Source organism: Camarhynchus parvulus, chromosome 20 (assembly GCF_901933205.1).
Source record: "Camarhynchus parvulus chromosome 20, STF_HiC, whole genome shotgun sequence".
In the NCBI taxonomy this organism is placed as follows: Eukaryota; Metazoa; Chordata; class Aves; order Passeriformes; family Thraupidae; genus Camarhynchus; species Camarhynchus parvulus.
In genome coordinates, this window is record NC_044590.1 from 4,548,673 (window position 1) to 4,573,909 (window position 25,237).

The 25,237-nt window shown below is 45.0% G+C and overlaps 2 protein-coding genes across 4 annotated transcripts in view; one reads left to right on the forward strand and one right to left on the reverse strand.

Moving 5' to 3' along the window:
- Positions 1-345, reverse strand: part of TAF4 (TATA-box binding protein associated factor 4) — a 36,514-nt gene extending 36,169 nt beyond the window's left edge. For both annotated transcript variants that reach the window (XR_004061328.1, XM_030963315.1), the window contains exon 1: positions 4-345. Coding sequence is in view for 1 of the 2 variants with exons in the window: in XM_030963315.1 (XP_030819175.1) it covers positions 4-319 (316 nt within the window). In the remaining variant the exon portion in view is untranslated. The remainder of the gene's footprint in view (positions 1-3) is intronic.
- Positions 346-13,475: 13,130 nt separating this feature from the next.
- On the forward strand, positions 13,476-25,030 carry LSM14B (LSM family member 14B). 2 transcript variants are annotated; one of them, XM_030963403.1, is made up of 10 exons: positions 13,476-13,689; positions 17,724-17,887; positions 18,224-18,359; positions 18,815-18,931; positions 20,721-20,891; positions 21,011-21,091; positions 22,071-22,232; positions 22,404-22,557; positions 23,216-23,395; positions 23,737-25,030. In XM_030963403.1, exons 1-9 carry the CDS (start codon positions 13,569-13,571, stop codon positions 23,385-23,387), a joined length of 1,278 nt encoding a protein of 425 aa, XP_030819263.1. In that variant the 5' UTR covers positions 13,476-13,568; the 3' UTR covers positions 23,388-23,395; positions 23,737-25,030. The 2 variants fall into 2 exon arrangements, with proteins under 2 accessions (XP_030819263.1, XP_030819264.1); XM_030963404.1 differs by having other exon boundaries at positions 21,014-21,091.
- The last annotated feature ends 207 nt before the right edge of the window (positions 25,031-25,237 follow it).

Sequence of the window (25,237 nt, forward strand, 5' to 3'; positions counted from 1 at the left end):
TACCTGCTTTTGTGATCTCTGGGGCACTCAGTCCCATCTTGCTGCCGCTGCTGCTCTCTGTTTGGGCATTAGCATTGCCTCCTACTACTACTCCTCCAGGGCTGGGGCTAGGGCTGCTGCTGCTACTGCTGCTGCTCACAACATGGTTCCCCAGCAGCCCCCCAGCGGCCCTCAGGGGCTCCTGCGCCTTGTGGTGCTGGTGGTGGTGGCCGGAGGCCGCCAGCTGGGACTCCAGGGAGCCCACCAGGTCGCTCACCACCTTCTCATCCACCTCCGTGTTCAGGAAAACCTCATCCAGCAGATCCGAGCCCGCCGCCATCTTTTTTTCGGAGGGTTCCTGTGAGCGGCTCCCTCCTCCCCCCCCTCCCCTCTCACGGCTCCCTCCTCCCCCCGCCCCGCTCACACTCGGCCCCCCCGCCCAACAGCGCACGCGCGAGCGCCCGGCCCGCACATCACCGGCCGGGCAGGGATTCCGCCCGCCGCTGATTGGCCGGCGCCCGCGCTATAAAAGGCCGTGCAAATGGCTGCGAACGCTTAGTTGGGAGTCGGGCGGCGGCGGCGGCCCCCCGGCGGCCGCGGGCGGGCGGGGGCTGCGGCCCTTCGGTGCGGCCGCACCGCGGGTGCGGGGGGTTCGGGAGCCGCGCGGGGCGGCGGGGGCGGCCGCGGCCGCCGGCGGCTCTTTGTCTGCCTCGGCCCAAAATGGCTGCATGTTTTCCCTGCTGCTCTCTGCGTCCGGGTCTCCCCCGCCGGCGCGAGTCTGAAGGGCGCCCCGCACCTGTGCCAGCTGCGTGTAACTGATCCACCGGCGGGGCGGGCGGGGCACACGCCCAGCCCCGGGCGGGGGCAGCGGGCGAGGAGGAGCCCCCGCGCCTGCCTCCCCTCCCGCCGCCGCCGGCGGGGCGAGCCGGGGGCTGCAGCCCCTTGGTGCGGCCGGGCCGCGGGGGCGGGCGCGGGGCGCGGTCTGACTCAGCACGGCCGGGGCCAGCTCCGGGAAAGCGCGCCCGGCTGCGAGCCCAGCGCCGAGAAGGGAAAAGGAAGACGAGAGAGAGGGGAGGCGGGGGGGAAAAGAGAGGGAGACGGCAATTTTGAACGGTCCAGTCGCAGCTGCGAGCCGGCACGGCGGGGCGATCCCCGCCCGTGTGTCAGCCCGCGTTACACCCCCGCCGCCGCTTAACCCTTGGGGGAGAGCCGCGCTCCGCAGCGGCGCTCGGCGGGGAGCGCGGCCCCCGCGGCCCGGCCCGGCCGGCGCCGGCTGCAGGTGGACATGATCGCTTACAGGAGGCGGCTGCACTTTGACCTTGTTGTGCAACCATCATAAAGGAAGTAAATAACGTAAAATTACAACCCGCCTTTCAATAAATGCGCTCTTCTGCCAGGGGCTGTTTCCCCAGAAAACTGTATTACCAGATGCAATTGAAACAATATTATCAGATAGTACAATTTATCTTTCACAGAATACAATCATAGAATCATCAAGGTTGGAAGAGACCTTTAAGATCAAGTCCAACTGCACTGCCGCTGTAACCCTTAAACCACTAAATCACATCTCCCAGCACCAGATCCAGATGCCTCTTAAACACCTCCAGGGGCGGTGACTCCACCACCTCGCTGGGCAACTTATTCCAATGCCCGATTTAACTTAACTTTCAAGTTTTAAGGGGTAGCAAGCTTAAAATAGCATGTCTTATATCAGGATTTTAAAATAAGCTTTGCTGTTATGTTTTGGGAATGGGCAGCATTAGAGGCTGGAGCTCTGTTGTAGTGGGATGGGCTCAGCACCTGCTGGTTGATGATTCTGGGGAATTGACTGGCCTGAAAGCTGCTGCCTGGAGGCTGGTGGAGACCTGGAAGAACAAGAGCCATGAGTTATCTATGAAAAGGGAATCACTTTAAATATGTCCAAGTTTTCCCTACATAGGGTTGCCCAGATGTGGGTGTCAGCTCTTCCCCCATCACATATTTGTGGTGATCTCTTTACTTGTAGTACTCTAACATGAATTAAATTGATCTGCTTGACAGTCAAGCCCATGAGCAATGGGAACAGTGCTGAAGTACTGTCCGGTTGTCACCCTGTCTCCAAATATGCAAACATACCTACCAGGGAAAAGCTGTTTGCCAAAAATTCACATAAAAACTGATGTGTATTTGCTCTTAACATACAGGCCCCAAATAACAGAGCAAGTACCTTTAAATCAAAAATCCTAGAAGTTCAGCTCATAGTGAGGGATATTACTCTTCTAGTTTCTATGTCCTCTACTCACCTGCACTAGACTTTGGCTGATAACTAAAAATTACAATGTTAAGCCTTTCCCAAGGCTCCGCTCACTTACCCCCGTGGCATCACCCTGAGAGACTGCCTACATCCTCTGAGTTATATATTAATATTTTATTCTTGTACTTAAATGCTTTTCTCAGTCATCACTTGAAACTCAAGGGTGAACAAGAAACTGCCCTTTTCATCTGTATGAATTTTAACTCCCATTTTATCAATTTTTGACAAATTACAGTGCTGCAAAGTAGATGGGATTTTACAGACACCACTGTAGGTCATGTTACCCTTTTCTTACAATACAGAAATGCTGCTTTTAGCAGGGCAGTCCCAACCTCTTTGCTGCTGCCTCAGTCAAGCACGTTGCTAGTTTTAGCTATGGTGAAATTCTATAAGCAACATACCAAAGAACTCTCTGGAATAGAAGCCTGGTCTCATTCCCTACCCAGTAGAAGAGTTAATCAGCTGCTCAAATGATTTATTAAGGGTGAAAAAGCTTGACTTAAACTAATCCAGCCTAAAGGTGGAGAGTGACTGATGGCATCTAGCCAGGGCACAGCCCCATGCTGGGCCACAGTGCCTGAGGAACAGGGGAGGAAGAGATGGAGGATGTTATCAGGTGGCAGCAGCAGTCAGCATGGAGGGGCAGAGCAGCCTGCATTCTTGCTCTGCTCTCACTCTAGGACAGCTTGAATGTAGTTTACAGATGCCTACAAAACTAGAAATAAAAACCTCGAAATCTTCACGTCCTCATTCTAACACTCTCTTTAGTGTACCATATGGCACATCTACCATATTAGGTAAACAACTTTACAAAATTACAAGAGCAACTGAGATTCATTACAACTTGTGCATTATAAGTGTGTAGGATCCATTACTGAATAATTTATCTTTTCATACACTCTGTCTCTTGTTTGACGTTGGAAGTAAGTTTCTAGACTGAATTCTTCAGCCCAGGGATTCCAGCTCCTCTGTGCTGTACTACTCCATTTTAAATTATATAAAAAGAGTAACTTGCACAAGAATTCTAGGAATGGAGTACAAGTAATTATTAGTGCTGGTGTAGAAATAGTCAGACTCAACATACAGTGAATGCTGTGGACTTCATCCATCAGCACCCATCAGTTACATCAAAAGATCTTGAACATTACAGGCACATATGGGTTCTCAGCTCAAAGAGCAGAAGCTAGCAGGAGCTATCCAGGAAAAGTGGAGAATTGTCAGTTCCTTGAACCTCCTTCCTTTATATTATTATATATTATTATTTAAAATACTTATTCCCCCCCCCCCACATCTACAATGTAGATCATGACACAGAGACTGTCTCAGGTTAAGGTAATGCCATTCTCCTTCTGTTTGTTTTCTAAAAATGAAGTTAGTTTAGAACTCGTTACAGAAACATCTGATGGAGGTATGGATTGGGGTGACAAGGGACAGAACAGAGAAGCCTATGGATGGTTTTAGTCTTAACTGACCCATCAGAAGACTAAAGGCCCATCAATAAATAGAATAAAAATTTATTGTTTTGATGGGTGATTTCTTGCTCTTCTTTCCTGCCCCTCACCCAGGATCATTTGAAACACTGAAAGTTGGGATTTAACCAGTAACACCTTGATTTCAAAAGTTCAGTCAAACAAGATGGCAAAATTCACTCTTGTGTCAGTTTCCACTGGAAATTGTTCAGCAAAACCAAAATTTTGGGTTCATTCATAAAGCTGCACTAACCTTGTAGCCACTATCCCTCTCTACCTTTCTGCCTTGTACACCATTTCCTTTTTCCTTTTTCTTTTGGAGGGACAGAGGAGTTCAATGGATAATTTGGAAAGTAGAGAGTGTTAGGAGCAAAGGAATGAAGTCTTGGTTGGAGATGATGCAGTTCTGTGCTGAAGTTCCCCATTGGTAACCTTGAAAGTCTGTGTGCTGATTCTTCTGCAAATGGGTGTCAGTCTCCACTAGCAAGTGATCAGCAAAAGCAGCAAGATTTCATTTGCATCCAGAATACAAATCTATAAGAAAAATATTCCTGGTTTAAGTATTTTTCTTTAAGGGCAAATGCAGTTTAACTCCAGACATGCACAAGTAAGTAAATTAAGCAACTTCAGTGCCCCTTGAAGTCTATGTTCTTGACTGTCTCCTCCCTGAAATCTCAAAATATTGTTAAAGTCTTGGTCTTCAATTCCTCCCATGTACTTCAGTTGTCCTTAGGTGAATCCCTGAAGAAGTCTAATGCTCCTAATAGGGATTAATATTCATAATTAGGGTATCTCCTAATAGGGATTAATATTAATAATTAAGTACGGTATGCTGCAGGAAAATGTCTTAACCCTTGCACTGTAAAATAAAAAGAGGTGAACAATAGATTTGGACAGCAACAGTACAGTCCCTTTTTCTTTTATTATAATTACACCTACCTACACCCATATTTCCACTGAAGGACAGTGTCTGTCCTCATGGGGACTGTTTCTGCCAGGCACAGAAGCTCCAGCCCTGTGCTGCAATTCAGTGCTCTGGACAGAACCCTCATATGATGCTGCCAGGGAAGAGAAATGGCAAAAGCACCCACTTAAATAAGTGTTTGTATCTGCATAACAATTACTGGAACTCCTGAAGTAGAGCAGAAAAAAAAGCCCAACTCTTCATAAATTATATCTGATTAAATAAATATATTATGTGACAACTTAAGGTATATCCTCTTTTTAAAACCAAGGTATTTAACAATACCTAGTTATTAATTAGGAAAGACATATCAAATGTGTGTTACAGGGACACTACTTATGAGCTTGGTTTTCAAACCAAAATGATAGCTGAGCACACAACTGCCTTGGCAATCTCCTAAGTGTTTCTGGGACAGAAGACTGTGCCTCTAGAACATGCTCCATGCAATTCCCACAGGAGTTATTTATGTGTGGCTCTCCTGAGGCATTCCAAAGTCCACGCAGCTCCACATCCGGTGCCAAAGGAAAACACCCAGAGAATATACTGTGGGATAAAGGATTATTGTTTCAAACCCTGCAAGGCTTTACAGCATCAAAGAGCCATGGAAAACTTTTTCCTTCCCAGCTGCTCTTCATCTGGCTCGTCATGCTTGTTACTGCCAAGATAGGAATTATCAATACCCAGACTCATCTGTAAGGGAATTCTTAAAGAACTTTACTCATAGGAGAAAATGAAAGTTTCTAAGCACACACCCCAGCAGCTAACAGAGATTTCTAAAGCAAATCTTCTGAAGGGGATTACTAGCAAATGTCCAGAATTCTGTGTGTGAAAGAGACAAGCAGCAGAGATGTCAACTAAGATTTGTGTTTTATCTGTTCTGAAAAATTTCTTGTGCAAGCCTACATGATTCATGGGAAAAAGAAAAATACTATTAGAAGATTAGAGGTCCTTCTGGTCACTACAACCAGCTTCAGTAATTTCACATATTTTGAATTTAGCAAATTATTAGAACTGACTGGGCAAAATGAAAATGCTTTCCTCTCTAAGCAAATTAAAGGACTTTTGGAAAATTGAATCACTATTTCCAAGACAGAATATGTCAAGAAAATGTGCTTACTGATGGGTCTCATTACTGGAAATCCAATTTGCACATTTTACAGTCAGGATTTGTTAGAATATGTTTGAAATATTTCTTTTTAGAGAAAGGTGACTTTGGCAGGTTTTGCTTCAATTTTTCTGTGAGTCTTTGTGAGCAAAGTATGATCCTTCTAGGGATGTTTTATCAACAATACATGATACCATGGATATTCCAGTAATGGATTCCTGCCCTCTCTTGATTCAGAGCTGGACACATTTAACAATTGACCAGTTATGGTAATCAGTGTTATCCTCCTTCTTTATATGCTTCCCTCCACTCACTGGCCTTCAAAAATACATAAATAAAAACAAGTGAAAGAACCAAAGATGAATCTTCATCCTGTTAGTTCTTGGTCAGTGCCAAGAACAGGTACAGCCAATGCCACATCAGTTGTGAAACAGCAGTTGCTGCAGATGAAAACATTTGTCCTATGGAATTTCATATCACAATGCCTAGAGACTGTAACTTACTTTATCTAAATCATTCAGTAGCCCCATGGTTCTTCTCTTTTAAGATAGAGGAGTTATTTCAAAAGAAGATTTTGTGTGTGCCTGAATGCACACTTTTTAGCTCAACAGTAATATCAAATGAAACTAACAGGCTGTAAAGTTGGTAAAACTTTCAGCATATGTTCAATACATAGAGCAAAATCCAGATTCTTTTACATTTGAACTGGAAGAATAATCATGTGTGCAAGCAGTTCTAAAAGACATTTTCAGATGACAAAAATGGCTAAATCATTTTCCTTACTCCATTTCTAGTTCACAGTCTGTCAAATGCTCTTACCAAGCCTTAGGAGACAACAGAATTCCTGAGCAACCTCAGTGAGATTATAAAGAAAACAGACACAAAAGACACAGAACTGGAAAGCCAGTATAGACAGAAGAGGTATAAAAACATCATCATTTACAGAAAGAAAAAAAATGAAAGCAGTCCAGTACAGGAGGTTTGTTTTGGTTGTAATAAAATGAGATTTTATCTAAATTTTTTGTGGATTTGGAATGCAGAAAGTATATAAGGAAGATTTTGCCGAGTTTTTGTTTTGTTTTTCCTTTAATGATTCCTCTGTAATAACTGATTAAAATAAATCATGCCATAGCTTCCTTATTGAGCTGTCTCAGACTTAATGAAAACACAGCTAGAAAGATTATTAGACAAGTTTATTTTTTTCTGGGTTCTCCAGCAGTCTGAATAGTTAAGGGTATAATTCCAGACTCTAGGTTACTTTCTTACACTACCTAAAATATATTCTCACTATCAGAGAGAGTTCTGGAATTGCCCCTATTCCTTTAATAAGCGTTTGCCCATTTTGGAAACTGCAAACAAATCAAATAACTCAGTTAATTATGGGACGTGTTCCCATAGTTGCCTGAAGAAACCAGTGCATGTTTTGAAGCAAATCAGACAAAGATTTTATCTCTGAAAAGACAAAATAGGCAAAACTTCCAGCCCAAAGGAAATGACACACCTGGATGCAGGGCCAAGGGAGTCATGTTAAGTTGTTCCTTACTGTTACCTACCTTTGTTTTTATGGGGTACCTTGCAGTACTCCTCAAATATCACAAAAGTACAACAAAATATCTGTCACTATTCTTCAGACCAGTTCATGCTCCAAGTTAAACTTGCACAAACCTTTTGTCTCCAAAATGTCCTACTAGCAACTGTATGTCCCAAACAGCCTTTGGAAGTTTGGCACAGGTGATGTCTTAGGCAGAGTAAAAGCTGAGGCTGCTGCTGAGTAAAGTACAGAGTCCAAGATGAAGATGTGAGGTGTTCTGGAAAAAAATTAAACATATTAATCAGAATGAAGTGAAAAATTTGAAAAGCCAAATCTCTTTTTTAGTTACTTTATAGGGAAAAAAAAAGTGGTTTAAAAGTGCACTAAATATCAAATACCTTGTCATACATGAAGTGGTGGAGAAATGAGGTATGAGGCACAAATGATGCAAAGGCTTTGCAACAGTAAATGTCAGAATTGTCACGTGTTTGTGAAAAGTGTGTACACAAATACTACCATGGTAAGGAGAAGTGTGAGTTAGAAGGAGATTAAATCCCAGTTTATTGTCGTACAAAAATTAATGACTTCCTGAAACTGCACTAAAATCCTATTGCTATGAATTACTGTACCATTCTTGGTATCTTCAGCCTAAACCTGAATTAAAACCTATAAACTTTAAACTCCAAAGCCTCTTCAGTCTTATTTTAAAAAGGAAAATAACCAAGATAAATGAAGAACACCCTAGAAGATAAAACAATGACTAATAATTCATATCCTCAAAGGCATTTCTGAAACATGACTTTTAAAACAAGTCCAGGAACAATTCAAGCCATGAAAATTGCAGCAGATGTTGTGCAGGGAAAGAACAGCACACTGCCAAGGCTGGTAAAATGATCCCTTACCTCACTGAACAGAAAGAAGCCGAATCTACAACCTATTTGTAAAACAGGTAAGGAGGGGGAGATTCTTTGGCTGAAGAAGAATGAATGCAAATGAAGTCTCTGAACTAAAACATCTCATAAAGAACTCTCTCCTCTACGTTCTCAGCCCAGTGATGTATATTATTGCCCTATGGTTTGATTTGCACAGCAAGAGCTGTGCAGCTGGGTCTTGGTTCAACCCCACTGAAGCCTCAGTGCCAAGGAAATAGTGCTCAGTACTGATGGCTGGAATGTGTTCAAGACTTTGGAGAAGAAAAGTCCAGAGGGGGAAGGAGGAGCCCTTAAAGAAACATTGCTGTCAACCTTTCTGGAATTTTAGCCAAACCCAGACTTCTGTCCAGGGAATAGTGACATTTTCTGGTCTGCAACATCCAGGGGTCTGCAGTATGTTTTTTACTCTCAAAACCATTTGATTTTGTTCAGAAAAGACTGGTCCCAGAGTGATGCATCAGGCTGTACTCCCATCTGCTCCTTGGTTTTTCCTCTGAGACACTGTCAGGTGTACCAAGCAGGTCAGTTGTGACAGTCTGGTTGTAACTTGGGCTCTCTTCAGCCCAGAAGTGGATTTAGATCATTGGCTCTCACTGCAGCTCTTGAACCTCTCAGAAAGTTGGGCATGAAGCTCAATACACAGATTCTTATTCTCCCAATTAAGGCATAAATGTGAACCTCCACAAAATCTTCCCCTGCAGACTAATCCTCTGCAGCATTTCATCCCTGTAAGCCAATTTTTTGCTTCCTTTCTCCATGTATTACTTCCTTTTTTTTCTTTCATTGCAGTGTGTCTTCAATCCACCTTTTGCTCACTTCATGCCTGGAAGAACTTTATGAAATCCCACTTTTATCCCATGCCCTCACATCAGTGCATCTGTGAGGATACACAAGGTTTGCCATTCACTTCAGTGCAACATATTCCAAAGAAAAGCAGCCTATGCAGCAAAAAACCCAGTCAGAAATTTCTCCTAATGGAGCTTAGTATCTTAGGCACTGTTCAGTTCTCCCCACTCTCTACATAGACAACTATATCTCTTTATGCCCTAATTATTTCTAAACTTAGGTCTGAATCCTCTCATTCTTTCCAATAGGAAATAGATGCATAAATGCCTTTTTTAGTATATGTCTGACTTAAAAGTCTTCTTCCTTCAACTTTTGTCACCAAACTGCAAACTTCAGCTTTGTCAACCTTTCTTGTATCACACACACTATCCATTTAACTGTCTTCATGAAAGGAGCTCTTAAAATTATATCCAGCTTCCACATCTGTGAATAAATCACTACCTACTTAGCCAGGATAACTTCATCTTGCCATTCAAGATCCAGAAAGCCTTGGTATAAAAGTGCTTGCACTTCCTTAACTGCTTCATTCTCCAAAATGTCAATGACAAAGTGAACTGCAAGAGCAGGCAGGATTTTGGGCTGAGTTCTCAGTCTTGTGTCTAGTACTGAGTGTGAGTTTTAGTATCATTTCCATGAAGTAGACACTGGTGGAGTGGTACGTGTGGAAATAGTCTGGAACAGCAGTTTGTGTTCATTCTAATAAAAGATGTTACACATGTCCAAGATCTAGTTTTATAAAAGCAAGTAAATATATGTTCCCTCCTTACTCTGTTGCATCAGAAGTGACTCCTTGATAGATTAGGACAATCAAACACAACTTTTCAGTAGATTCATGGCATATAATCAGCAAAGACTGGGCAGGTCAGAACAGCACTGTTGGTTTATTCCACCCATTTAAGTGGATATATTGATATATCTTTAAAAAATGAAGAGTTCAGAAGTCAGACTGGTAATTTGAATCTTCCACATGGAAGTGCTACACAAACTGAAAAATCCTCCAGCATGTTTTTGGAATTTTACCACTGGATTTTCACAAGTACAAAAAGAAATCATCATTTTGCATTACAGCAAGGAACTGCATTATCTTTTAGAAAGTGGATGATTTTTCAGGAAAAAGAATAACTGGCATTGAATATATTAATGGAACAAGAAAATAAAAATTAATAATTCTAACATGAGCATATTTACAATAAAGCTGGTTAAAGTATAGATTAGGAGCCTATTAATTCTAGTAAATAATACAAAATGCTGCTTTTTTAATCTTTATAGGTAATTCCTTATATCAGATACTGACACCATACATTACAAACTTGGTGGCCTTCCCCTCCTTCCCTGCAGCTACCATAATCTTATTTTGAAATTACTGCTCTAACATCTCTTCCTCTAGGGCTCAAGCATTTCTCTCTTCCTTTGTACCATTTGTTTTGTTTGCCACACCCAAATTCAGATCTCTGTTCCATTTTCAGTTCCTCCATTTTCCATGCTTATTTATTTTCTTTCCTCGATTTTTTTTTTAATTTTTGCCACCAACTGCAAAGGCATCCCATTGTCCCCAGGTGCAGGAGGTGATGCTTCAGCAGGCAGTGCCTGGCTCCCCTCCTCCAGCAGCTGGAGCTTGTCACAGGTGTTCTGCCAACTGCTGGTCTGTGCTAAACTCTGCCACAACTCACCTGAGTCAGTTCAGCTCACATTTCCATGGATGTGGCCATCATCCACCACAAAAGCTCTGTCTCACCATCACACAGCCCACAAACTCTCATCACTGCAGAAAGTCAGAGGTTTCTCTTTTACCTGCTATGAAATGTGTTAGATATGTGGCTGCTTATCTTCTCAAATGCCTCTAGTTGCCTTCCAGCTGCCATGGGAGTCTCCTGAGTTCTGGTAACACAGGTTTTCCTGTAAATAAATCAGCTTTGCACTTCCATGGTGTGACTGTACCCTACCTCCACTCTCTAAGGACCACAGGTACCTGCAGTCCAAGTGGCTATTGTGTGAATCCTGTGTCTGCTGCGATCACGAGGTGCCTCTCTGCCAAATTTCTTCCCACAGCCACAATGAACTGTGCATCTTCATACAAAGCCAAATGTTCCCTCTTCATATGAGGGATGCCTGGGATAGCACACTTGTCATGAATTTACACAGTGAGAGATGCTCTTTGCTTCCTCCTTTCAACACTTAGTGGACGAGGAACTGTATTTTTTAGCAGAATAAATAATACTAACAGGCCACTTAAAATGTCAGGTGTTGTATTTCTTCTTGCTGATGGCTTGTTATCTCTGACTGTTGTCAAACACAAGATATTGAGGAAATTCATTACAATAAGAGTATCTTCCAGAAGCAGGCTGATTTATGGTCATGGTGATTCTAACCAAAATTCTGTATGTTTGCATATCTCTCCTTACCAGTGTATAGGTCATGCCAACTTGGTGTGGTTTTCTTTTTCCACGCTGCTTTAATTAGCCTTCCTGGAGGATCCACATCACTGTATTGGTACATGTGACTGGCTCTTTCTTCCCTGGTATCAAAAAGGAAAAAAAAAAAAAAGACAAAAAGGTGAAGCAATAAAACAATCATAATAATACCTTGTGTTGAATAAGGAACAAAGTACTGGAACTTACAGGCGGTTATGAACCAGTGACATTTTGGTTTGCATAAAGAAAACAATGAAGTGAGCTGCAAAACCTGGAGCCCCATTTACTATTTCTAAAGAAAATTTTAAGAGTGGGAATAAGAAATATCAATTTAAACATACTGTAGAGTTTGAAGATGTTGACCAAAAGAGGGAGTTCTGTTTCTCTACCTTTGGCCACACTGTTGACATAATTTTTTCATTATAAATAATTTCTTGTGGCTGCCCTAAACTGAGCAGCCACATTTTTTCTATTTTTTCTTTCCCTATTATTTCTCCATTTGATCTTTTCCACACTCCTAAACTAGACACTCCTCACACAGAGGAACTAGAGGTGTTTTTTCATTAGGGAAGTCTCTAACCATCAATTTGCCCACTAAAGGGCACTGTTTACTGCAGTAAAAAAGGAATCTCTGCTTTCCTTCTGTAAGTTATACTTAAGGCTGAGCTAAAAATCTAAAAAGGTTGACTTTAAGGGCTGAGTTTCTTATTCAAAATTACCCCTTTTCCAAGTAATTTTTCTTTTACTTTATATTTTTTAGGAACTCTATGCTAGAACAATTTAACAAGGAGAAGACTGCACATATGTAGGAATGGAAAGGAAGCATCTGCCCTGTTCAGGCAGGGGAGAGCTGTTCTTCAGGCTGTATAAACAGCACGAAGAATAGCACATATATAAAATACATAAGGTCACAGGGCAGACAGCTCTCCGAGCCATGGTGTGCAAGGACGGGGGATGAAGCTGTGGGCTGCGTTCTCGCGTGTCGCTGTTGTATCGCTGATGGAAGGAAGGATGTAACCAAGGCATGGGCGCCCGCAGCTCCAGCGAACCTCCCTGCACTCAGACAATGGCTCCGGCTGCATTGTCCCCGGCTGCTGGCTTTGAATCTTATTGAGTCACACAAATTAGCGAGATCTGTGCACTCTGACCCGCTGCCCGAAACGCAACTGCCCTGCCTGATCCCCGAGCACCCTCTCGCCGCTGAGTGATTTCCCCTCCGTGGCCATGGCTGCCAGATGCTGCCGCTTGTCTCTCATTGACCCGCAGATGGCCGGGGAGCCGGAGAGCTCCCGGGAGACGCCGCACGGAGCGGCCCCATCTTCCAGCTGCAGCCTGGCACGGGGTGACCGAGCCGGGCCGGGCCGGGCCGGGCCGGGTTAGCAGAACAAAGGCGCGGGGCGACCCGCACAGGCAGGGCCTGCCGGGCACCCACGGCTATGCCGGAGGGAGAAGGGGCTTGGGCAAAGGCGGCCATGGCTGTTCCGTGACGGGAAGGAGATGGTGTCCTTCTCCCCGCGCTGCGTGACAGCAGCTCTAGGGCAGCGGCGAGCGGCAGTGACACACGGGCGAGGGGCAGTGCCACACGAGGGGCAGTGGCACAGCCTTAGTGTCACAAAGCCGCCCTCAGTACCTCAGTGTCACAGAGCCGCCCTCAGCCGCCCCCCCTCCCCGCGCGCGCCCCTCAGCCGCGGCAGCGCGGGAAGCCAAGTGCGCGCGCGCTCCCGCCCCGCCTGGCCCGGCCCGGCCCCGCCCCGCGGCGCACGTGGCACCCTCGCCCGCGCTGGTCACGTGACGCGGGCCCCGGGTGTTCCCCCTCCGCCCCTCCCCGTCTGACCCCGTCTCTCCCGTCTGGTCAATAGCGCGCGGCGCATGCGCGGTACCGCATCACGCCCCCCCGCCGCCTCCCCCCGGCCCGTCTCCCTCCGCCCTATATAAGGCGCGCGCGGCGGGGTCCCGGCTCCGCAGTGCGCGTGGGCGGCGCGGCGGCTCCGCGCGGCTCTGGGACCCCCCCCTCCCCTCCCCCGGCTCCGCCGCCGCCATGAGCTCGGGGACCCCCTACATCGGCAGCAAGATCAGCCTGATCTCCAAGGCGCAGATCCGCTATGAGGGCATCCTTTACACCATCGACACCGAGAACTCCACCGTGGCGCTGGCCAAGGGTGAGGCGGGGCCCTGTGGGGGGCGCGGGCGGGCCTAGGCCGGCGCTGGCTGAGGGGACGCGGCGGGGGCCGCCGTGCCGGGAACAATGAGCGCGCCCGGGGCCCGCCCGCCCCGCGGGGCTGCGGCGGGGCTGGAGCCCCGGGTCCGGAGCGCTGCTGCTCTCCGTGAGTCAGCACTGACAGGGGCCGCGCCGGAGGGGCGGACAGGGCCCGGGATGCTGAGCAGCCCTCGGCTCGCCCCGGGAGCTCCCGGGGAGAAGCGCTGTCGGCAGCGCTGGCTCCCCTTGCCATTGTCAGAAGCGGGGAGGTGACGCTCGGCATCGCTGTGCGTGGTTCGGTTCCCCTCGCCCGGCTGTGACGGTGTTCGGCTCGAGGAGGGCCCCAGGCCGGCGCTGAGGAAAACAGTTGCTGCTGTTGTGTCTTTGTTCCTTCCGTGATCGATAACTGTACTCTGCTCAGGTGAGGAGGGTGGGAGCTGCTGCACAGAGCGCTGGGGGCCACCTGCACGTGGGTCTGGCTCGCCGACCTTGCTGCTCCTCAGCGTGGCTTTACGTTTTGTTTCCCTGTAGAAATACTGATCATTATCTTTGAAACAGTGTCATTTGGGTTCAGTTGTCACCTGTGCTGGGAACTACTGTATTTCATCTCAGTACAACCTGTCCTGTCTTGTTTAGTCTCTCAAACGTGAACTTACTCCTGGTACTGCTTTTCAAGTCCAGCTTGGCTTCTTCAGCTAATGTGCATCGGCGTTTTCTTTCCCTGAGTTTTGTCTTTCCTTGTTCTGGGAAGTTCACACGTTCTTCATTGCCTGCAGCCAGCCATCGGGGTTGTCCACAAAACAAACACCTTTTGTTTTGAAAGGCTGCTTGCTGGCAGGAGGCACTGACTTGCCAGATTCACAACTACCTGCAAGGCAGCCTGTGCCCCAGTGTTCACCCAGCATAATGATGCTTATATGATGCTGGACATCATTTAACACCCATTAGAGTGTTTTCTGAAGTTAAAAATGCAAGTTTTCTCAAATTCACTTTTTTTCTGGGAATGTAGCCGCTTATTTAAATGCACAAATGGAGCTGTTTGTGTTAGTGCTTGGCTCAAAGTACTCGAGAGGTTGCTGGAAGGATGCAGTTCCTTTCCTGTAGGTGCAGGAAGGTCTTCACCTTGACCCAGCAGCAAGTAGAAATGGTTCCTTACATAGTCCTGCCTTACATATTGCATTTGCTTCTTCAGAGCTGGTGTTTTTCAAAGGCATGTGTGATTAAAGTGCCTTATGATGTGAGTAAGTCTATATGCTCTGGATAAGATTTCTGGCAGTTCTCGAGTTTATTGGTTTCTCAGTGTTCAGTTTTACTGAATTGGAATGCCTAAGAAGTGGTTGTTGCGGTAGGTGGGGAATACATTTTTCCCTACCTAAAGTGCTGTTCCATAAACTCTACATCACAAACCCTGCTTTTCTTTGTAGCTCTGAGGGGTTTTTCAAATTTAGAGACTTTGTCATTCTGACACTACTTTTCCTGTGCTATAAATGTAGCAACAATGTTGAAGTTAGTTAAGGCAGTATCAACCCAGTGTGTGGTGTCAGTGGTTTAAAACACTTGATCTCTGAGGTGCTAGAAGGGCCATGAATTACTGATGTGATGTTGAAGTTGTCCAGACTGCAGGTAAATTGTTGTTAAACCCTGGATGCCACTGTCTAAACAGTTCCACGTGCAGTGCAAGTGCCATTCTCTTTCAGTTCTATCATAAAGAAAAATTTAAGTTGAAACAGACCTCAGGAAGAACTCTAGTTCAGCCTCTCACTTGAAGCTAGGCTGACTTCAATTGATTTATATTTGTTAAATCTCAATAAATGCACAGAATCTTAATGGAGATTCCATGGACTTAATCGCTACAAGAAAATTGTCTGTTTTGTTAGAGGCTAAACTTAAATTGCAAACAAAGGAACTTTAAACCCACTGCTGTCCTGTCAGGAACTTACTCCCCCTTAAGTAGAAGTCTGAAGAAATTAGAGTTTTTGAACAAAAAATATCCATGTAAGCTCTGCTTGCCAGTCAGTCTTGCTGTGCTTTCTGCCCCTTCAGAGCTTAAGCTCAACATGAGTATCAACTGTGTTGCAAACCAGGAGCTGCAGTGTTGTGGGATTGATTTTCTGTTCATCTGTAAGCAATTGTCAGTAACTTCATGGTAGACAGCCCTTCCCACCTCCACAGGAACTTTAGCTGCACTTTGTGCTGTGCCAGAAACAGTTAAACACCTGAGGGGCAGGGACAGGCAAGCTCAACTCCTACAGCTCTGTTTTGTCTACAATAAGTACTTGGCTTTCCACACCTTGCTTGTTAGAAACCTTGGGACCAGCCAACTGCGAGGCTGCCTGGGCAGCTTTGGGCTTTGCAGGTCATGTGTTTGTCCATGTGGAAGTTGATGGGCTGGTCATGGTGCTTTCCAAGCTAGCTGTGGAATCCTGCAGGATACCTTTAGTACATCTTGCCATGAGCTGTAATAATCTAATTTTGAACAGAGAGATCAGTGGTACAGTTCATGTCCAAAAGGCTACAAGCATTGCTTTCAGTTTATAATCTGCTTCTGGTTGACTGGGTTACAGCTGTAACATGATCAAACAGCAGCTGGAGATCTAAAATAACTTGGAGAGGTTATTTACCCTAGGAACTCATGGAAGATGGCCATTGAAAGGCAGTGACTGACAGCTTGTCCTTGTACCAGTGAAGATGCCCTTCCTGTAAGGTGCAAACTGAGGTGCTGAGCAGTGTGATAGGGACATTCTGGCATTCACCTGCTCCTTGGGAGCTCACTGTGTGTTAACAGGGGTGAAGGCCATTTGTGCCACTAAGTGCTGCCTGGTGTGAGGTGAGCCCCCTGCATATACCTGGAACAGAACTCTTGAGTATCCCTGGGTACAACTGCCAACACTCCTTGTAAGTTAGAAGCAGCATGGTGTGCTGGGTATGCTCAGTGCATCCACTTTTGGTGCTCTTTTTCCTGGGAGGATGTGGTGCCCCCATCTGTGTGACAGGAAGAGTGGCTTGTCCTGGTGGAGGTGTTTCAGTGCTTCTGTGATAACCTGTTAGAAGCAGTTGAGGGAGTCCAATACAGACTTCTTCCAGTGGCAGAAAATGTGCATCAAGCTAGTAAGTGCTGGTACTCATCTGAGCTGGGAATACCTCTCAAAGACAGAAAGCAGCCACCCAGTGAACTTGGGAGTTCCTGTAACTTGTGGCTGAAATTTCAAGCTTTTACCTGTCAGTGCCACAATGATGTAACTGTGCAATCTGTTTTCCTGTGCCAATAATCCAGTCTGACCTCTTCTTTCCTAATGGCTCAAATTAATTTATGCTTCTACCTAGTAGTTGCCACAGTCAGCTGAAGTCATTTTTTTCCCACTCTGATGTGTGACATTGCTGGTTAGTGTCTGTTCAAGTATTCTGGTAGCTGGCAGTCAGTAAAGCCTCCCTAAGCACTTAGATTTATCACTGATGGCTTGCTTTGTAGTCACATTAATCATAAAAACAGTGACATTGGAGTAAAGAGGAAATTTTAATAGGAAGTTCTTATCATGGATAAAACTACCTCTATCTGCATAGTAAATGTATGAAACTAAAAGTGCACATTTGAGCCTAAAGCTTTCTATGATTTCCCCCTGCTGCTTTAGGCCCCCCCCGGGGTCTGGTGCAGTTGTCTGGAGCTGAATGCCTGCATGGGACAGCTGCTGGGGAGGGAAGGAAAGTGCAGCACTGTGGGGAAGTCCTTGGGTTTGGAGTAGGATTCTTCACTCCAGCTGGTCTATGGTCTTTACCTTCACAGCTTGATGTAAACAAAACTGTTTACACAGGCTGCTGAAAAAGTTGGCATTTGAGGGAGCAGATGTGTGTGAGAAGGAGATTGAGGGTTCTGGAAGTAGCTGTTGTTGTTGTTACAAATGGCAAGTGTTGAAGGAATACTTTTTAATTGCATGAATGTGAGCTTGCAGAGTGCTGCAGTGGCAGTTCTGCACTAATGTCACCGTTTCCACGCTCCAGTGCGATCCTTCGGCACCGAGGACCGGCCCACAGACAGACCGGCTCCTCCCAGAGAAGAAATCTATGAGTACATTATTTTTCGAGGAAGTGACATCAAAGACATCACTGTCTGTGAACCTCCAAAAGCTCAGCATACTCTGCCACAAGATCCTGCCATTGTCCAAGTAAGTTAGCCTGAAGTGTTGGTAAAAAGCTGAGATTGGTGTTGAAGGACTGCATTTTGGTAAAAACTTACAGAAATAAAGGCAAGTCAGTGTCTCCAGGAATCTTCAGATTATTTAAAACATCCTGAGTTTTGTTGTAATGTTTAAAGTAGCAGCAGCATTAAGACTTCAGTCAACAAAAGCCAGAGCTAGCTGAGAATGCAGAAAATCATAAAGAGGTAAACTAACCCTTCTCAGAATTTACTTAAGTAATGCTGGACATGAAGTAAAGAATCACTGCCAAAGCGAGTTGACTATTGGACACTGTAAATGGAAATGTACTTTGTCTTGTTACAGTCTTCACTGGGCTCTGCCTCTACATCATCCTTTCAGCCACATGTGCCTTACAGCCCGTTTAGAGGTATGCCACCTTACAGCCAGCTTGCTGCCAGCTCTTTGCTTAGCCAGCAGTATGCAGCTTCCTTAGGTTTAGGTAAGTACAAACTTTACTTGCTAGAATAGAGGGATGGTCTTGTATGCAGCTGCTGTGAAAGCAGATAACAGTAACTAACACCGAACTCCTTGCCAAGTGTCAGACTGCAAGGAGCAGTGAATAAGCAGCTCACAACTTTGTGCAATGGTTTTACTGCAAGGAGGCCTATGTTTCACTTGCATGTGCACACACACACATGAAAGAAACAAACTAAATAGCTGAAGTTTCTTTCTGAAATTAATGGGAATACCTGACAGTTGAGTTCAGTTAATTTCTAACCTAACACACCTCACATCACATGTAAAAAGAACTTGTATTTCCAGAGAAGACTGTAAATAGCTGCTCTAATACTGTTCTAGAGAATCTTGTATCTCTTTCCAAGTCCTTTAGATGTTTCACTACCTTGTATCTTATCCATGTATCTCTGCTCTCTCTTCTTCCCTCTATCTCTTTAGAGAAATTGGTAAGCCCTCCAGCATCAGCAGCTGCTTCCAGCCCTAGTTCTTCTCCGTCTCCACAACCTGTTTCAGAGCCTGACATGTCTTCAGAGCCCCATCAGCTCTCTTCCAAGGGTAACAGCAGTTTGAGGACTCCAAATATTTGGAAGAACTGCATGGCACTTGCAAACACTGTTCTTGTTAACCCCTCCTAGAATGATAGTGCTTATATGGGTAATGCCAGTAGAACTAGTTTGTTCTCAGCTTTTTTTTTGCCTTTCATTACGTGAAGTGTGATTGCTCCTGTCCTAGAAGTATCAATTAGAGAGACAGGAGAAAGGAAAAGTCCAGGACAGTGGATCCTCTTGTGTAAGTATCAGGAGAAGGATGAAGTTTAGAGATGTTAATGTGCTGCATCCTGTCCAGGAACATGTGTCACCATAGGGTTTGGGTGAGGAATTGGTCAGCCTTTCCTGGAAAAAGAAGCACACTGCTTCAATTGTGGGTGGCCTTGTGGTTGGAGACTTAGGCTGATCAGAAATTTGGTTGTATTTTCTATAACTGAGGAAACATCAGGGTAGATTTCATGCATGCTGGGGCATTGTACCTTGTCCAGACTCCCAGTTAGTAAAGCATGATTAACAACTAGTGATTCCTGAGTAGCAGAGATAACATGTTTCTGGGTGCTTGCTTCTATGTGTAAAACCTTTAGAGAAGGTTGAGTTGAGATACCAGACTGACCTTCCTCAGAGCAGGGTGACCAGGTGCAGCCTGCATTTAAACATGATAATTAGTTTCATCTGGTTTTAGCTTAAGCATGTATGCTTGTGTTGGCATGAAGCTTTTTACTTACTCTCTGCTTTTGGCCATCTATCTGTACATAGTTTCTCAGTACTCTGGCTAAACTTTGAAACTTTCTCATGTTAAACTTGCACATCAGCTTTGTCCTACTCAATAATCCTTAGGATATGTCTGTCTTCCTTGCAAGTTTTCCAGGTATACATTAACTGGGAACCTGCATGTAACCTACTGGGTATATCTCATGTTGGACTTGGGTGACCCAGAAGTGTCAGTGGCTTGGTTTGTGTGAACTCTTCAGCTTTTCACTTTTCTTGCTCTTTTAATATATTCAGTTAAAGTTTGCTTCCAAGCAGTTCTTATGCATAACTACATGAACCTGTAGTACTCCAAACCTTCTAATTAAACCTAGAATGCAGTGTTTCTTCTGAGTACTGAAGACTGTCACTTTTTAATATAATTGGTGTAAGGTATACCAAACCATGAAAAGTATTTACATGTTTTGTAGTGTGAATAAATAAGCCTGGATGGAAGAGCAACAGAAGTCTTGGTAACACTTTGGCCTTGACCAAGAAGGAATTTAAAAGGGTAACTTTGAGATCCTGGTCTGGTTTCAGGTTTTCTTTGTCTGAAAGCTCTAACAATAAGCAATGAAGTTGAAGGACTTCTAAAAGCAGCTTACAAAAGGGGATATAGCTGAGGTGCTTAAGCTTTTTCTGCAAAATCTTTTTGACAAAGTGGGGTAACTTTGTTGAACAGTTTCAAAATGGTGAATTTTTGTTTCAGATTTAAAGTTATCATGTAAAGTAAAATCCTGCATAACGTAGAAATTAGATTTTGGTATAAACTGTCTGAGCGACTGACTTGGCTTGGTTGTTTAATGTTTGTCTAACTTGATTTAAGAAATATCTGAGTATATTTCCTGAAGCTGAGGCTCTGGATGTGAGAGCCATGATTTGTATGGCAGTGGTGCCTTACCTGGTGCCACTTAAACTTAATCTGTAATGATGCACACTCAAGGCTTTGAGTCATTCTTGACCAAATGGTTTCTCCCTAGAAGTGGGCAGGGTTTGAATGGTGTTGGCTCATTTTCTGAGAGGCACTTAGTCATTGGGATTTTTTCCAGGTGCTGGCTTTCCTTCTGTTCACCCAGTCCGCAAAAGCCCCATGGTAGAGCAGGCTGTCCAGACTGGCCCCGTTGACAGCATGAATTCCCAAAAGCTGCCCCCAGGGAAGGTGACTCCGGGGATCCCGCGCAGCGCCCGGCAGGTCCCGCAGGCCAACAGCAAAGCGAGCGGTACGTACACACTGCTTCAGCCCTGAGCTGGGCTGGAGCAGCCTCCCAAGGTGCACTGCAACCCTGAGCTGCCTGGGGATTGGTCTTGTGCTCCTTTAAAGTTTATCCTTCTTGTTCAGTAGATACAGTTCAGGCAGCACCTGTGCAAACCCAAGGACAGGTGAATGATGAAAACAGAAGACCTCAAAGGAGAAGATCGGGTAGGTTAAGCTGACGCTAAACAGTCTCAACAGCCTGTGAAGGCAAGTGGTGTTAACTTCAGTGAAGGATTAACTGACAGAAGACTGGGAGAAAGCTTTGGGCATCCAGAGATGTTTCCCTAACAAAACAGCTTCTGGAGTCGCAGAAGTTGAGAACATTCCAGGGACAGAGTTCTAGCGCCTTTTCTAGAAAGTTGCAGGTATGTCATAAAAATCAATGCTGTGTCTTGGCAGCAGCAACTGGATTTCTCTGAAACCTCAAGTATATTTACTGGGAGAGGCAGCCTGTTTGAGACTTTCCAGAGCTTTTATACAGAGAGCAGCTATGAAACACTCATCTCCATAGAGCAGAAATCTGATTTCAAAGTGGCAGTATAAGCACGGGCCAGAAGAAAGTGATATTCAAAGAGGTTTCTGCCCAAATAAAATTGAGAAAGGACAGGAAACAACACTTCAGACCTCAGGTCTTCAAATTAATTAGTGTGTATAATGGGTTATAGCTTTTTCAAAAAGGAATGGATAGCATCTCAGAAACCAGAAACTAGACAGAGTACAAGCTCCCTTTGTGGGATGAGTCTTTTGCTTGATTTTCTGAGACCTCCTCTTTGCCATCAAGATGGGTTTTAGGCTAATTACGGTGCTGTGTTTGCAGGTGAAGAGCAGACAGATAATTTTCCCCACATCCCTCAGCTTTTCTTGCTGTAGTGCTTGTTCTGACTTCCTCTCTGCACGCTGGAAGGAAAGTTGGGTGCACTCTTAGTGGTAAGACTGACATCCAGGAATGCTGCTCAGAAAGTTAAAGTGTTGCTGTAATGTGTCTTCTACAGCCAAAATCAGAAGTTGCTTTCAAAGAGGTGTGGCCTAACCACAGGACTGGAAGCCAGAAACTCCTGAGTTCTATCCCTGGTTTCCTCTGGTCTTGAGCAAGCCATGTAACCTCCCTGTGCGTTACCAAGTGTTTAAACTCTCCTGCTTTCAGGAAACAGGAGAACCAGAAACCGTTCTAGAGGACAAAACAGACCAACTACTGTGAAGGAAAATACAATAAAGTTTGAAGGTGACTTTGACTTTGAAAGTGCAAATGCACAATTCAACAGAGAGGAGCTTGATAAAGAATTCAAGAAGAAACTAAACTTTAAAGGTTTGTGCCTTCATTAAATATGAATTGCTGAGCTAGTAGTAAACACTGCATAGGCAAACTGGTTTTGAGAAACTGCATGATTACCTCTCAAATCTTGTTTGAGGGAGCAAGAGAACAGATGGCTCTGCAGTGTGTGCCTCAAGGAGATGTAATACATTTCATTATCTTCAGATGACAAAGCAGAGACGGGGGAAGAAAAAGGGGACCCTGGAGTGGCAACCCAAAACAATGATGGTAACGCAGAGGAGGACCTGCTGGGGCCCAACTGCTACTATGATAAATCCAAGTCTTTCTTTGACAACATTTCTTCAGAACTGAAATCTAGGTGAGTGTTCTTTAAAAGCTTGGTTTTTAAATGGAATTTTAGGCATAAAATTTCAGACATAATCTATGTGACATGATTTAATTATTTAAAAATTTTAGAATACCCTTTAGACAGGGAGTATTGCCATGCATTTGGTGGCTCACAAGTGATGTCAACCAAGCTTCATGCAGTGGGATCAAACAAAAAGCATTTCAGCTGATATGATACACCTGCCTAAACTATGATAGAGGAGTTTCTATTTCTGTTTCCCAGTACTGACTTTGAACCCATTGATTTTAAACAAATTCCTTATCTGGCTTGTGGGAGAGGAGGCATCAGGGTTATGCTGTACTGAAGGTGCAGTTGGCAGACAGGAGCGAGCTAAGCCTGGAGGTGGGGCATTAGGTTAAATGTTGGGAATATGAAGGGAAAGCTTCAGCTTTAACTGCCACCACTGATGCCATCAAGTGCCTGGAGAAATGAGACATCCCTTTAGTGTCAGCATGAGGGTTCCCTTGGCTCTGTGGTGTGGCTGCAGAGGGGATGGCTTAGAGCAGGTACACTGCAGCTGGTGCTTGTTGCAGCGCAGCTCAACTAAATCAGGGGTTTGAGTCTTCCTGTCTGAGTGAGCTGGTGGTTCTTTAATGTTTGTGCTCAAGCTGAACTCAGCCTTGCTCAGTTCCAGGCGCACCACGTGGGCTGAGGAGAGGAAGCTCAATACAGAGACCTTTGGAGTGTCTGGACGGTTCCTTCGCGGCCGCAGCTTCCGAGGTGGATTTCGAGGTGGAAGGGGGAGTGGAGCAGCGAGGAGAAACCAAACCACTCACAGAGCTGGTACTGGCAGAGTGTAACTTCAGAGGCAAGTGCTCTAGCAAGAGTAAATGCTCTCTCTGAGCCAGGTTTGTCTCCTACTCCTTGCCTGAACTGTCTGTGCAGTCTGTTTTGCCCTCCAGTCTCATGGATATAGCAAGAATTGTTCCTTATTGGATCTGATTGATATTTCTAAAGGGTAGGAGATGGGGTGGTTTAACATGTTGATTTCTTGGTCTCACCTGTCTGTGAAAAGGCTCAGCTCAAGCAAGCAGCTTTTTGTTTCTAACTAAGCATTTCAGCTGATACAGGGGTGTGAGCTTTGCTATTTCTCTTCTTGGGAGAAGAACCCCATAATATCAAATCTAATTCTGCCTTTTTTCTGAATAGGTTCAAACATCTCTCCTGAGAGAATGAAACTGTATATAAAAAGAAAACAACCAACTGCTGCACTAACGTGGGAAAATGGTTCATATTGTTTACTGTCTCGGCTCAAGCGACAGAATTTCATGTACTACTGCTTATATTTTGGACTTACTTTGGACCAGCCACTGTCTGCTGGAATATTTTTTGGAAGAGGGAATGTGTTCAGGGGTACCTTCTTCAGGGTGTGTTTTCTTTTTGTTTGTGTTTTTCAAGTGCAGACTAACTTACACGGTTCTTCTTTCTGGGTCTCTCAAGGCTGCTATAGTCGAAGCTCAAAGTCAGACTCCTTTTCTGAACCCTGGAGAAATCATGCTGTTTTAACACGGAACCAAAGCTCACTTGAAATAAACCAGCTATAATTTGTTTGTTCTGAGTAACCAAATGGATCCTCTGGTGCTGCTGGTCTCACGGATCTTGGCAGCGGGTGTGAAGTAGCACTTGGTATCTGGAGAAATGGATTCCTGGTGCTGGGGAGTTGTGTATATTGTCACTTGGGAATACTGGAGTGTTGATCATGTAGTAGTGTTTCTTACTGTACAGCTGTTTGTGGGCTGCTGCTGGGCTTGGAGGTACCACAGGACTGTGGCTCTGCCTTGAGCTGCAGGGTGCTGGGAATGCCTGGGGCTTGGAGCTCCTGGCTGGAGCGTGGGGATACCATGTGGGATGGGAGTAGTGACTGTCCCCACTCACGTGCAGAGTTTTTGGCAGTAGTGACTGTCTGGGAAGGAGACCTGAAGCTCTGACTTGTTTGACTTGGTTTGTACCTCGCTGGAGGCAGCACCAAATGCAAACAGTTCTCTGTACTCTGTAGACTGTGGTGGAACTCTTTGGAATGTTTTCATTCAGCTAGGGATGGGAGACCATATAATGAAGCTTAACAGATGGGCATGTTTAATTTCTTTCCTCTATACCCCCATACTGTAAATAGTTTAGTTGTTTTTCTTTTGTTTTTAAAAATCTGTATGTGGGGAGAGGGCTGGGAGGGAGGGGTTACCTTTGTTTGCATGAAATAAGTGGGTTAAATTGCTATAGGCATGTGTCCCGTTTTTGGTTGGTAGGGAATTTTGTTGAAAAAGCACCTTGATGACTGAACCCCTTACATAGCTCAAGTTTTTTTAGTTATGCATTGACCTAGGTTACTGTAAAAGCTTGGATTTATTTTTGTAGGACTTTATTGCTAAGAATTAGAACATAGCAGTGGGGCTGCTCTTTGGAGTAATGTAAATTGTAATTATAATAAACATGTAAATGTTTAATGTTTCCCTCCACCTGTGTTCTGTACATAGCTCCATAACATCACTCCCTACACCTCCTCTGGCACCTGTCCTTGCAGGGCTCGCATCCAAGCTGCAGAAAACCTGGCTGCAGAGCTCTGGCAAACCTGGAAGTGTAACACAGTATTGGAAAAAGGCTGAAACACCCAAATCCAGGCACTGCACATTGTACTGTTGCCCTGGTTCCTGTG

Coding starts and splice junctions, on each gene's coding strand:
- LSM14B (XM_030963403.1), top strand. CDS start 13,569: ATGAGCTCGGGGACCCCCTACATCGGCAGCAAGATCAGCCTGATCTCC. Junction 17,888..18,223: donor AAGATCCTGCCATTGTCCAA/GTAAGTTAGCCT, acceptor GTCTTGTTACAG/TCTTCACTGGGCTCTGCCTC. Junction 18,932..20,720: donor CCATCAGCTCTCTTCCAAGG/GTAACAGCAGTT, acceptor GATTTTTTCCAG/GTGCTGGCTTTCCTTCTGTT.